Source organism: Pygocentrus nattereri, chromosome 19 (assembly GCF_015220715.1).
Source record: "Pygocentrus nattereri isolate fPygNat1 chromosome 19, fPygNat1.pri, whole genome shotgun sequence".
Taxonomy (NCBI): Eukaryota; Metazoa; Chordata; class Actinopteri; order Characiformes; family Serrasalmidae; genus Pygocentrus; species Pygocentrus nattereri.
This window is the reverse complement of record NC_051229.1, coordinates 19,793,490-19,807,592: the sequence shown is the minus strand read 5'-3', so window position 1 is coordinate 19,807,592 and position 14,103 is coordinate 19,793,490. Positions and strand designations below refer to the sequence as shown.

The window sequence follows — 14,103 nt, the reverse complement described above, 5'->3', positions numbered from 1 at the left end:
CTGTCTCTTTTAGCTCTTGCCAACAAGCCAACCCATGGTTTACTCTTGTCTTGTTTCTTGCTCAGTCACTGTCTTTTTCTCTTCCTCACTTCCTCCAACAGCGTCTTCTATGGTCTCTTCGCAGTCTCTGCCCTGATGCCCGTGCTGTGAATGCGAATGTGAATGATACTTCTTATAGCTGGCTGAAGAGCCTTAGCTGTTGGTATGTGACGTGATGCCATAAAGCATCAAGCAGTTCTTGCGAGAAGTGTCATGCCTGCTCCTGCAAAGTTTCCCTGAAGTGATGGAGCTCTATCTAATACATTTTAGATGAGTCTGGGTAAAATTTATGATCCAGAACTAATCATCCAACATCAAACGTAGCAATGTTCCAACATATACAGTACAAGGCGTGTCCACACGCTTTTGGCTATTTTATACTCTGGTTTCTGTCAGCACCATTGTAAAGAAATCTGGGTTTGAAATTTTCAAAATGTTCTGAAGGATTTTGTTTACATCTGTTTACGACTGAATTATGCAAACTTTTTGAAAAAGGAGTGGATTTCCTGTTTAAAGAACCTGTCACTTGCCATCACTTCATATATCAGCCCATCACTGACGGTACAAGGAAACACAAATAAAGAAATGCCAACTAGCCAATGACCTTTTCTGTGAGTTTTTGTGGTAAAAGTGATAGGCTGAGAGAGAAACAACGAAGAGTTACTTCTTGTGAGAAAGGTTTTTTTAAAAGGCTTTTTCAAAGGAATGCAAGCTGAATATCTTTTTTCAAACACATTCGGTCTGGTCTTCTTTAGTTTTTATTGTATTGTTCTGTTCTTGGATAATTATTTCATCCATTTTACTTTTTTTCTATAAGTAACTATGATGTTTTAGCCTACCAGTGTTTTGCTTATCTTTTCATAGAGGACTTTGAGATTCTTTAACTAATGTGAAGTGTCCTATGTAAACAAGAATTATGATGACTAAGATTATTATTTATTTCAGAATGGTTCTCAATTATGAATGGTGACATTGTTATGATTATGGACAGTGGAAGTAAAGCAGTTGATATATGTTAAGTTTGCTTTCATTTGATAATGTGTCTTTAACCTGTGGTCATAGTATAGAAGAGACTGAAGGCAGGGCAAGAACTCAGAGAACTTGGGGTTTTGGACATTGCCCCCCCGCCCCCCTTAGATAAACAAAGGTACGCCTCAGAGAGAATTGAGTCAGAGGGAAGAAATGAGGTTTAGAAACTTTGTCACAGGAAACCAAGACAGAGATGTAAACTTGTAAAACGTCTCTAATGAAGTGGAGCATCAGACACGGCCCTCCTGCCAAACTGTAATTATTTCATAACAAAGTATGAAATTAATGTATAGTTTCAGTAAGTTTTGTGTTAGTCACCAATGAGGTATTGTAAAATAAATGTAAGTCCATTATGTACTGTAACTTCCTCATTTATGGACCACTCTTGCATGCATAAAAGCAGAAGCAAAAAATGAGCAAAGGCATAAAGGAAGACACTAAGCCTTTCATCAGCTCATGCTCATAAAAACTTTACTGTTTGTGCTGTTTCCAACATTTCATTTTTGGAATAAGTAGGTCAAAAGGGCCTAATGGTGAATCAGCAGGATCAATACTCATGGAAAAGCACAGGGTGTCTACATTATATAAATCTTTTGAATTGTGAAAAATGAAGTTTAATTGTAAGCAAGTAGTTTTGTGTATTTTTTTCTTTCCTCTCAATATGTGCATTAACACATTAATTGTACATTAAAATGTGCAGAAGGTTGTTCTCTAAATGGAAAACTGAAATATTAGTAGGCTATAAGATAACCAATATATAAACAATATTAAAATACTGTGCACTCCCCAGTCCACATACGGAAACTATGCTGCAAAAACAGCTTGTTGTGAACTCATTGTTTTGGGGGATGTCACAGTGATGCACATTTATATACATGCCAAAAGTATATGGACTGCTGACCACATGGCCATTCCAAAACCATGGCCATAGTATGGTGTTGGTCCCCCTCTTTGGGTCTGTAACAGCTTCCACTCTTCTGGGAAGGATTTTGAGTGTAGTTTGTGTCTTTTGCAGTTCTACTCTAAGTGTGCAATGAGGTTGAGGTCAGGGCTCTGTGTCGGCCACTGGAGGTCCATCACACCAAAATTTGGTAAGCTATGTCTTTAAGGAGTTACCTTTGAGGACAGGGGCACAGTCATGCTGGAAAAGGAAATGGCTTACCCCAAACCTTTGCCACAAATTTGAAAGAATATAATTGTATAAAATGCCTTTGTATGCTTTAGAATTAACATTACCCCTGAGTTTGTGTGGTCTACTGCTTTGCGGCTGAGCTGGTATTGCTCTTAGACAGTGTTTCACACTAATAGCACTTACAGTGGACTGATCTAACCAGATAGAAATTACACTGACTTCAATATCCTTCAAAAGTATTGGAATGGCAAGGCCAATGTTTTTATTTTTGCTAAACACTAAAGACTGTTGGCATTGAGATCAAAATATGAACATGAGACAATAGACAGTTCTTTAGTTAACACAGTTCTTTAGTTAATGCTGCATCAAGAAGTGGCTTGGTGTTCTGCAGTGAGTGACGATATGTGGTTTAGCACTTGACAGCCCTGTGTGTGCATGGTTTGCAACCACTTCATAGCTAAGCTTTTCTTGCTCCCAGATGCTTCCATTTTACAATAATAGCACTTACGGTTAGCTTATCAAGACAGATCTAGAAGGGCAGAAATTTCTGTAAAAAACTGTAAAAATTAGGAGGGGCATTCACATACTTTTGGCCATATAATGTATGAGCAAACAGGTCAAGCATGGTGGAGGTAGTGTCATGGCTTGGGCATGCATTGTAACAGCAGAATAAATTCAGAAGTGTGTAGATGTTGTGCTTCTTATGAACTTTATGAACTTTCATGAAATAACAGCTTGTTTGCATTATCATTAGCACCAACTTTACTACTCAATGCTGGGCAAAACCCAGACAGAGATATCAACGCAGCATCCTCACAGAAAACACAGATGCAACACTAATAAGACTATGTGAAAACATAATATTCATCTCCCTGGAAGAAAGTCAGACATGAAATGTCACAAAGTTCTTCAAGTGACCTTGGTGCAAACTGATGCAAGCAGGTCACACAGAGGTGTCATGCTGGTACGAGGAGGTGCAAGGCTGAGACAGTTGAGGCAACAGGGCATCTGAGACTGCAGGAAGCACAGATGCATCATGCCACACTAACGGCATGAACTGGGGCTGTGTTATCTACCACAAATGTTGCAGCTGGTTCCATCCGGAGGTTGCTGGAATGCTATGGTTGGGAGGCTCATCAGGCAGAGCAAGAAAGGGTTCAGGTAGAGGAAGAGAAATACCGACCATACTCATTGCCTAATATTATGTTCTTAATAAGCATGTACTGACACCATGTTTGCATAAACATTAGGTCATCAACACAGATCTTTGCCATCAGACATCACCAAACATCTGCAGAGGACACAGATGTAGTGTAACGGGGAGCGAGGAGGCGGACGCACGTGCTGAGATAAGCAAGACTTATTAAGAGCAAATCCAAAATCAGGGTCGAGACAGTCCAGGGTCATAGAGCCAACACGGATCGTACGAGAGTTAGACATGACGAGAAACACGAACAAATCCTAATCACCAAACAACGAACAAAGATTCAAACAGTTCTGCCAACATAAATCAAACAAACAGCACGATCAAACAGATCAAACAAAGCAAACAAAGACCAGCAAAGACAAGGGGCAAACACAGGGCTTATAAAACAGGGATAATGAGGGACAGGTGAAAACAATCAGGGGCGGAGTCAAACACGGGGGCTGAACCAAACCAAACGCACATGGAAGATCCAAAACACAAAGCACATGGACAGGACTGGGAGGGGCCAAGCGTGACATGTAGTATTAGTAAGTCTTTGTGCAAACATAACAACAGAAACATTCCATCTGCCCATTTACAGAGAAATGCACCTAATGTAGGAGGAACTTCATCATGCAATACAATTAGGGTTGGCATAGCTACTGAAAAATGAGTAGTTCGCTACTTTGTAGCTACTATCCCAAAATTTGTAGCTAGCTACAATTTAGCTACTTTTCCAGAAAAAGTAGCGTGCTACCTTTTAGCTACTTTCAAAGTACGATTGTCAGAATGTTTGTGAATCTCCACCTGACACACCAAACAAGCCCAACTGAAAATATGAACAACACACAATTTAATCTTGTGGCAGAAAGAAACATACAGTTGAAAAGCTGCAAATATACAAAACCATCACCAAAACATGTAACCAACAATCAAACTTAGACACCCAAAGGCGTGATATTGTATTGCATTTTACAGCACAGAGTTCAGTGTTCAAGTCTGTTCCTTTTTTCTGGGTATCTGTCTTTTTCTCTAACCTCTTGGTAACTAGCAAAGATACTTTCTCTAGATAGACAAAGCACTTCTTGTAAGTCGCTCTGGATAAGAGCATCTGCTAAATGCTGTATCTGTAACTGTGTTTCCAACAAAAATTTTGACTAAATGCAAAGTCAGTCATTCCAAGTTTTGCAAACAAAAAAATCTACAAAAATAACTGAATACAAACCAAACAACTTGTGCGAAGAATTGCCAACTACAGCAAGATATGTACAGAGATGACATTCAGAGTCCTTTATTAAACTTCAGCAACACTTTTGCCACAAAACTCTCATCAGTGACCCTGGCTCTGTTTGGGGTGAGAATCAGGCCTGAATAATCTCTCCACTGTTGCTGTTGTGGCTCCACAGCAGAACTAGATTTTTAAGTAAAATAACATGATCCTCCTTTGCTGTAAAATCATAATTTTTCACAATAAATGGTCTTAAACACTGAAGTTAATATAGAACTGCTAATTCACCAACCTTTAACCTTTAACGACTGTCGGACACACAGCAACACAGATAACAAAAAGGCAAAGAGAGAGATTTAAGACAAACATTGATAATTTGGAGATGAACAGCTGGTTTCCTGAAACGTTTAATCAGCAACAACTCATGAAGCTGAAGTTGCTTCTCGTTCTACTGCTTCTCGTTCATATTTTCCCGTTCCACCTTAAATGGAGCAGCAATACAATCTGACACCTCAGGCACCATTCCTGAGATGCGAGAAAAGCAGTTATAGCTGAGCTAAAGCTTAAAGCAGAGCAGTCTGTGTTTTTGTTTATATTATATTTTTAGCCTGAACATACTACGCACATACTGAGATATACTTACAGCCAAGATGGTAAAACGGACATACTTCTTCTTGTTACTTGTCTTTTTTTCATTGCTGTCCCTTTGCTGCTGTAACACTGAGAATTTCCCCGTAGTGGAACTAACAAAGGACTATCTTATGTTATCTTATCTTGTAAAATGTCATGCCTCCCAAGGTGGTTTCATTTTTTGTTGAAAGGACAAAACGGCTCTTCTTAACATTTCGGTTGCGAGTTAAGCTTACTATAGTAAGGGGTGATCAGCACATGGCCTTTTGCTCAAACTGTTCGCAGCAGGCTCAGGCAGAATTGCATGGTCACCCACCAGCTCAGTAAACCACTGCATTCTGTGGTTCAGATTTTGTGTGGATCGCCTGAAGCCTGTAGCGAAATTGTAATGAAAGTTTTTGCTATAGCTACAGAAAAAAATGTAGGCGCTACATTTCATCTTCTGAATAGGACACTAAAGACATAAATCCAAGCAACATACAAGCAATACAAGCGACAACTGAAAGAAGCTGTGGTAAAAGACAGGAAGAGCATCACAAAATAAGAATAACATTTTGCCAATGTCAGTTGTTCACCAGCTTGATGCGGTTATTGCAAGCAAGGAATATGCCACCAAATATTAAGACTGTCTATTCTTTTGCTTACCTAAATGTTGAGTGGTTTGCCATTAAAAGTGTCATGTTCTAAGTTGTTTAACACATATATTTATAAACATCAAGAAATAAAAGCTTCAAATCTGATCTGTCATCTCATCCATCTTTTGATCTTAAACCCAAATGTCTTCATTATATTGCAAAACCAAATGATGACTTTGCCATTTGAATAGTTTTGGAGGAACTGAGGTATATGCTACCTTTAGGTGATGTCATTAGGAAGCATAGTACACGTTTTCATAGCTATGCTCATGACAACCAGCTATACATTTCTATTCCTTCTGAAGATCAAGACTCTAGACAGACTGACCAGCTGTGCGTCAGACATTTCTCAGTGGATGTCACAAAATGTTCTACAATTAAATTGTGAAAAAACTGAAATATTGATCATTGGTACCGAAACTCAGAAAAATCTTCTAAACCGCTTCTCCTTCTGGGTCGCAGGGGGTTCTGGAGCCTAAGATTATTATCATTTCAAATGTAGCAAACTAACTTTTTGTAAAGGCATCAAGCAAAGTGCCATGTTTAAAGTCACTGACTTTACAACAACCCATTCTACTTCCACTGTTTGTTTATGGAGATCGCATGGCTGTGCAGTTGATTTTATGCACCTGTTAGCAATAGGTGTTGCTGAAACTCAGCTCAATAAACAGATGTCCACATACATTTGGTTATATAGTGCATATCCATCTCTCCAGCCAACTCGGCTCCACCCATGCGCACTAAAGTGAAAAGGGGTGTTTCAGACTTTGAACTTTGAACACTTTGAACAAACCATAGACCACATAGCCATTCAAGTAATTTACATACATCAGACTTAAAAGCACAGTAATAAATGTTTAACTTGTTTAGAGAAAAAAAAGAGGTTAGAAAATGATGCTGACTGATCTTGGTTCATAAAACCACACCTCCAGATGTGCTGATAAAAGTGGACTAGAGGTAAAGTGAACTACAACCCACACCTCCATATGTGCTGATAAAAGTGGACTAGAAGTAAAGTGAACTACAACCCACACCTCCAGATGTGCTGATAAAACAGGAAACCTCAAAGTTTTCAGAAGTTTATTGATAAGTACTCATCATACAAGCAACATTATCTTACATAGAGGAAGAAGCTGAATGTGGCTCATCACACCGAGCAGTTTTCAGAATCTCTTTCAATAGCAGCTACTTCATTCCTGGTCCAGAACCGTGCAATATTTCCCTTACTATCGTAGAAAAGAAGTAATGATGCAAATGTGAACGAGGGGGAACATGCAAACTGAAACAGTCTGATTACAAAAGGCCCAAGTTCTATGTATTGATAGTAAATTTTGAGAGATATTTGTATCCATTACTTTTAGGGCAAAACCACAGAAATGTTTAGGAAAGACTCAACATGTATGACAATATATACACACACACACACACACACAGTAACCCAAGACGGAAGTGAGAAGCTTTACCCTAAATGTGTTACGACAGACAGAATTTCAATACAGTACCATTATTTCTACATTCTGAATAGCAATAGTAAAGACAGCTGGGCAACCATCTTTTCCAACCCATACTTTGTAGTCATTTCAGTTTTTCTAGAAACTTTATTCACAGATAAATCACAGAGACAAAACGTTCCAGTTCAGTAACGCAGTCGATATAACAAAAACATCTGATGTTACAATATGAAATCCAAGATAAGAAAACTCTACATGCTCATATTGCTTATAAGTCACACTGAAACAAAAACAATGTCTGAATTAAAGAACAGGCAATTAATTCATACATTTGTAATACATGAGGTATACTTTTTTGGCATTAAGACAATTTTCCAATACTGGATTTCTTTTCTTACACAGGGTAACATCAGTAGTGCACAAGTAACCTATTGTATAGACAATGAAAAACCTAAATCAACAAACAAACAAAAAAGGGAAGTCAGTGCATAGTGCATGCCACAGTTTCAAACTTAAAAAAAAAAAAAAAAAAAAAAAAAGTCAGTGCTTTACAGTTAAAGAGAGACAGGACATCAGACATTAATAAGACCAATCTCTCACATTTAGATCTCAGGGCTCTTCCACACATTCAGTGGAAAAAAAGTCTACACATTTAGTTTAATTAACTATAAATATATACAGATAAATAATAATTATGATAATACAAAAATCAACTGGACCCTAAATCAGTTTTGATTCAACCTGGAACATTAGGAGACTGAAAAAAAGAGAAAAATAATAACAATGAATCATAACTTAACTAAAACAAAACGATATGTACAGAGTAGACACGCTGTAAAGTGCAATAAAAGCTAAACGCAGGGGGTGGGGTTTGGGTTCTGCTCAGTAGAGTTGGGAGGAGGCAGGAGTCGCTCAGTTCAGGCCCTGTCACAGATCAGCGTCTCCACCACAAATGTGTTTTCAAAGTGACGGATACTGTGGCACTTCCTGGCCTCTCTCTTATCGATACCTGCAGTTGGGAAGGTAAAATGTCATAGGTCAGCTAAGCTAACTTACATTAAACAAGCGGTCATACTTAGAAAAGAAAAACAGTGATGAGGACATGACTACAAGCACACACTGTGTTGCGCAACTTACAGATGGTGAAGAAGGAAGGAAAGAAAAAGAAAAAGAAAGAAATGAGAAAGCAGTAGGAAAAACAGGAAGAAAAGACAGAGAAAGTGAGAAAGAAAAGAGGAAAGAGAAAAAAAAAAAATAGGCAAAGCGAGAATGAAAAGACATGAAAGAAAGAAAGAAATGGAGAAAAAGGATGAAATAAAATGAAAAGAGAAAAATGGAGAAAGAGATAGAAAGATAAAGAGAAATAGAGAAAAAGAAAAAGAGAAAAAAATGAAAAACTGGTTAGAAAGATGGAAAAAGAAAAATGTAGAAAATTAAAAGGAAGGACAAAGACACAGAGTGACAGAGAGAAAGAAGAAAAGAAGATGGAGTGGATGTACTAACAAAAAGGGGGGAAACAGTGACTAAAGCTTACGCTTGTGCAGAGGCCTAATGGCTTTATTGTTTAGGAAATCTGCTCTCTTTATTCCCCTCATTAAGAAAAGGGCTAAAAATAAATGCTGATGCCTCATTTTAGACGCAGTTGGTTATTTTTGTTTCCGGGCTCTATGGCACAAATGCTGTCTAGCCAAACGCGTCATTTAGCCTGTCACTGCAGCACAATCTGTGCAATCATGCGAGGAAGGAGAATCCTCTGTGAGCCAAAAACTACCTCTCCCACGCTGCATCGCCTTCTCCATCACTCACATCACTTCCTCCTCCCGTGCAGCTCCCTACTTGGAGATGCTCGGCGTACTCTCCGCTGGTGAATCATCCACACATGGATTAATCACACGGTGAACTGCGGCGTTAGTGCGCATCCCACACATGCACGCACTACCAAAGGACTACGCAGCACCAGCCTACACTCGGGTTTCCTCTTGTGCTGCCCATCTATGCTGGAGGCGGTCTACGTGCGACACGCAACAGTTTTCAGGATTGAATATCATGATGAGGTTTGCAGGTACAGCAAAGAATTGCTTGGAGTTTTTCTACTAAGTCACGCTTCCTCATTACAGGTCTCCTGCTGACATATCTGCCCACATGGCTGCCCATTAGGAACGATTCTTCCTGCTCATGCCACACCATGTGCCTCCGCATTGGCTTATAATTTAAAAACGGCCACGCATTAAGCAATATTATACATGAAATAAGATAAACTTTATTCAGTATTGTGAAATGTTTTATGCTTTGGGCCTTGCACTTATCTATGGCAACAGATCACAGAGAAACAGATAGAATGAATGGATAGATGATGACTGATACCCATGGGGGAAAGGAGGTAATGTGCATGTAACCAAACCTCATGTCAGCAAAAAGGCAACCTTAATGTAAGTTAATGGAGATCGTTTTGGATCATTTGTATTGGTCTATTGTAAAGGACAGCTGGCGTACATGAACAAAGTGGACTTATGAAGGTTTGGTATGGCAGTGACAATGTACTGCCAGTTCTTAACAGGAACTTGAAGAGTTGCTATTTCACACAGAGAGACAGAATGAGAGCAGATGTACTCACGTCTGCGAGCGCTGCGGCGCCTCAGCCTGTAAGTCTCTTTGCCGTAGCACAGCCGGTGGATAAAGGGGCCAAGCTGGCGCATGTTCTTCACCCGGCCAGTCACCATCATCTCCTCCTGAACAAGGTACGTCTGAGGCAGGTACATCCCTCTCTGTATAACACAGGCAATAATAACAATTAGGATTATGAGCATATCCAACAGAGAAATTTGAATTGATAATGTTGAAGCAGACATATCAATGCCACACTCTGACTGAGGTTCATGCATTGGTGCAATAATTTAAGCTACTTTGTAAAATCAATGAATGGTAGTGAGTGGATGCTGGATGTGACGGGGTTTGAACATCTAAACATTTTACTTGTTAAACCCAGAAATTTGCCTTGATGTTTCTTTTCGTTGTATTTTATGGTGATTGCCATTATATCTCATCTCTATTTATTGAACCCTTAATCTTCTGCAATGAGGCTAAGTGATTCCTGTTTTTTTCTCAGTGCAGAAAAAAAACTCTTTTCTTCTTCACCCCACTAAGCAGACTGCCTCTCTTATAATCCCTATCCTTGGAAAAAGTCCATATAAGGAGCTAGATGCAAACTGAACAGAAGGTGTGACTCAGACAGAGGGGATTAAGGTGAGATCTTTCTGATCTGATATTATGCAAAAAAAGACCAAAATAAATGATAGAAACGTCAACAGTGCAAAAAAAAAAAAAAAAATTTTTACCTTGACATTAACAAGCAACTCCCACAGGTTCCTGGGAGGCATGACTATGGTGGTGTTGAGCTCGATGACATAGCACTTATCCAACGCAATGTCGTGATAGGCTGTTAGGCCCTGGATACACGAAGAAACAGGAGAAACACTAATTAGTGACAACTCTGAAAACAAATGAATCTGGACAAATGCAGATACTCAAGAAACCACTTCTTTAATGACAATTACATTTCTTATCCTACAATAAGAACTGCTTAAAGGTAACAGGTGTTCTTAGTTCTGGCTCTATGGTAGCACTGTCCTGCACTGTTTAGTTTTTCCCCCACTTTACCACACCCAGTTCAATATGCTATATTCTATACATGCACAAACTCAGAATTAGAAGCCTGAGAAACACTGTTACATCTGGCTTCACTCATTTTACAATATTACACAGGTAGAGCAGTAAATAAGTGAGTGTTAATAGATTCCCCCCTCCATACCCGGTGAAAGTCATGGATGATATCAGCTGGGTCACTTCCTCCAAACTCAGGCACAGGAACACTGATCTGCTCATAGTTATCTTCCAAGTAAATGCCGACATTCTCCTGCAGCTCCTGTCTCCCTAGCAACGGCGCATACACGGAGTCCTCGTACATCACCCTACAATGGAACAGGCTGTCCTCGGGGATCTGGGCAAAGAACGAGAAATAGAACACGTCTTTAAAAAGAACGTGGAAAGGGCAAGAGAGATGGAGCGCATCACTGGCGAACACTCAGAGGACTGCAAAATTTAGGAGAATGATTGACAGGGCATATTTTTACTTGGTGAGCATAGAATTTGGCCTAGATTTTGCTTTTCTAGGTGTGCAGAACATGTTAGCAATGAGAGCACACTCTTCTGTTTGTATTTAATCACTTCTGTGGAGCCAATATTAGTGAATGATTTAAAAGTGCCTCTTCAAATTAAACACTGAACTCATTTCATGTCTTACCTGAGGGGTGAAGTAGTAGCGATAGACGTAGACGGACACCATGATCAGTCCAGACATGAAGATGACCAGGCCGAGGGTCAGGCAGCAGATGCCGCTTACTGGGGACTTCTTAGGCCTGAGCGGGAGGACCAACTCGTCCTGGTGGAAGAAAGGGAGAAAGAAAAGAAGAAAGAAAAAAAAAAAAAAAAAAAAAAGAGTTTTTTTATTGTGGGCTGAAAAGTTAGGCTGCAAATGAATGCTGTTATACATGTATGTAATGCATGTAGGTAATATTGTTACACTCCTACTAGGCATCCACATTAGACTGAGCTAGACATCCAAGAGTAATGATTGGCCTGCTTCTTCAGGAGTAAAGACTGAGCTAGGCATCTTCATGAGTAAAGACTGACCTATACACCTTCATGAATAAAAACCTGACCTAAGCATCTTCATGAGTAAAAACTGACCTATTCATCTTCATGACTAAAGATTGACCCAGGCATCGTTATGAGTAAGATTTGACCTAGGTATCCCACGCATAGACTGTCCTAAGCAACTTCATGAGTAAAGACTGACCTAGACATCTTCAGAAAGAAGGACAGACCTACGCATTCTGACCTAAGGATCTTCCGAGTAAAATTTGACCTAGGCACCCCCACAAATAAAGACTAGCCAGGCCATCGTCATGGATAAAGAGTACAATCTTTCTCTGAAGACTGCCTAGGCATTCTCAAGATGCAGCCTGTTCTTACAATCAACTGCTTTTGTTTCAATGGGCCCAGGATAAGACCCTCAATTGCTCTTGCTTCACACCAGATCAGCTCTAGTGGCACACATTTTCTCTCTGTCTGTGCATGCAATTCGATATTTCTCCATCTAACTGCCAAGAAGTGAGTCACACAGCTCAGGAGGTGTCAGTGTTAGCAGCCCAGCAGTCCGCCCCCAGTCTCTCAGCCGTGGAGCCATTCTGGCTCAACCCACGCTGACTGCACTACTACAGCCAGCCCAGCAGACTGGGCTGCTATCTGACGCAGCCGTACTATTCAGTCACACATTGTACTTCCACAGCCCATATTTGTACAGAGCACCTCTCAACGTAAGACAGATGGCGTGGGAACCAGTGAGAGACTCTCAATGGCTATGGAGCAAAAATAAAACAGCTATAGTATCAAGGTAGTAGGAGCAGCGCCATTTACGTATCTTCAGTCATTCAATAACTGAATGAGAGAAGAATGGTTTAAACTGTGAGGTGTGGATGATGCCCACACTGCTGGGCTATAAACAGGTGCTCTTTCATTATTTACTTTCATCCAGTCTTTACTCACAGATCTGAATCATGAATAGAACCTCGCAGGCGAACACAAGCATGCCAATGAGGTTGTCTAATAATAGCCTGGCTGAAAGAAGGGCTCCATTTTAATCTTCAGTGAATAAAGAAATCCTGTGGAGAATGTAGTCCAGTTCACCCTGGGGAGGCTATTCATTTCAACATTAGGAGTTGTTCCAAAATAAATCCATATTAGACACAAATCAAACCTAACAGCATCCCTACCAAGCTGCTCTAATCCACAATGACAACAGCTGATTTCAGTCTAAGCTTGTGTAGGCTATGCTCGCTGATCTGAGAATTTAATGTGCAACATTATCTCTCCAAATGGTAACTCGAGACGTTTCACCCTGATAAATAAGTGCTAGAAGGATCACAATGACCATCCCGTGGACTGCACATACAGCCATTTTGTCCCCCATAAGCCTATAGCCTGGCATATATCTGCAGATAATGATGTAATATCAATGCAGGCAGTTGAGTGCACTGTGGGGGTCTTAATGTTGCTTTGTCCATCGATTAGAGACGCTGGACGCAGAATTACAGCGTGTGTTCGACTCCAATATCTAATACAGGAACAGTCAGCATCCCTGCAAAGGTCTTTGTTTGTAACCTACTGTCAAATGTGACCAGCTGGTGTCATTGTAGCGCACAGGCAACCTTGATGCAGGCTGAATGTTCTGCACGTAATGTAACAGTGAAATTAAAGATTAAGCAATATTTATAACAGCCGCCATAATATAAATGCATTTATAAATACCGTTAAAAAGCTGATAAACGTGAAACAATTATGTCTAATTATAAAACATAAAAAATAAACTATAAAAAAATATTAAAAATTAAAAGAACATGAAGAAATAACGGATTGTCCCAATAACAAAAGATCCCCATTTTACATGTTTTATTTCCTCATATAAAGCCGAATAACTAGGGGCAGGCATCCTTTGTCGTTGTGACAATCGGGTTTCGTTTCTTTAAGAAAATATACTCACCTGTGGGTAGGACATGACAATTTCTTCTTTGTCTCCATCGTTCTGCTTCTCGGGCTTCTGTGCCGTCACCTGCTGAAAAGATATCTTCACCATTTTTCTGCCTCCCTCTTTCTTCGCTCTTCGCTCTCTGAGTGCCGGAGTGACCGCAGCCTCACGGTTCTGCTGAGCCGCTTAA

At 39.9% G+C, this 14,103-nt stretch overlaps 1 protein-coding gene across 1 annotated transcript; it reads right to left on the bottom strand.

Moving 5' to 3' along the window:
• Positions 1 to 6,945: 6,945 nt before the first annotated feature.
• itm2cb (integral membrane protein 2Cb) lies at positions 6,946 to 14,103 on the bottom strand. The gene is made up of 6 exons (XM_017718504.2): positions 13,929 to 14,103; positions 11,631 to 11,768; positions 11,139 to 11,327; positions 10,666 to 10,776; positions 9,945 to 10,095; positions 6,946 to 8,339 (listed from the first exon to the last, which is right to left on the bottom strand). The coding sequence occupies exons 1-6, from the start codon at positions 14,019 to 14,021 to the stop codon at positions 8,248 to 8,250; spliced, it is 774 nt and encodes a 257-aa protein (XP_017573993.1). The 5' UTR covers positions 14,022 to 14,103; the 3' UTR covers positions 6,946 to 8,247.

Bases quoted from the DNA above. Each gene is read 5' to 3' on its own strand.
- itm2cb (XM_017718504.2), bottom strand. From the start codon at position 14,021: ATGGTGAAGATATCTTTTCAGCAGGTGACGGCACAGAAGCCCGAGAAG. The intron at 11,769-13,928 runs GTGAGTATATTT...TTCTTCCACCAG, and splicing joins TTGTCATGTCCTACCCACAG to GACGAGTTGGTCCTCCCGCT. The intron at 8,340-9,944 runs GTGAGTACATCT...TCCCAACTGCAG, and splicing joins GCGCCGCAGCGCTCGCAGAC to GTATCGATAAGAGAGAGGCC.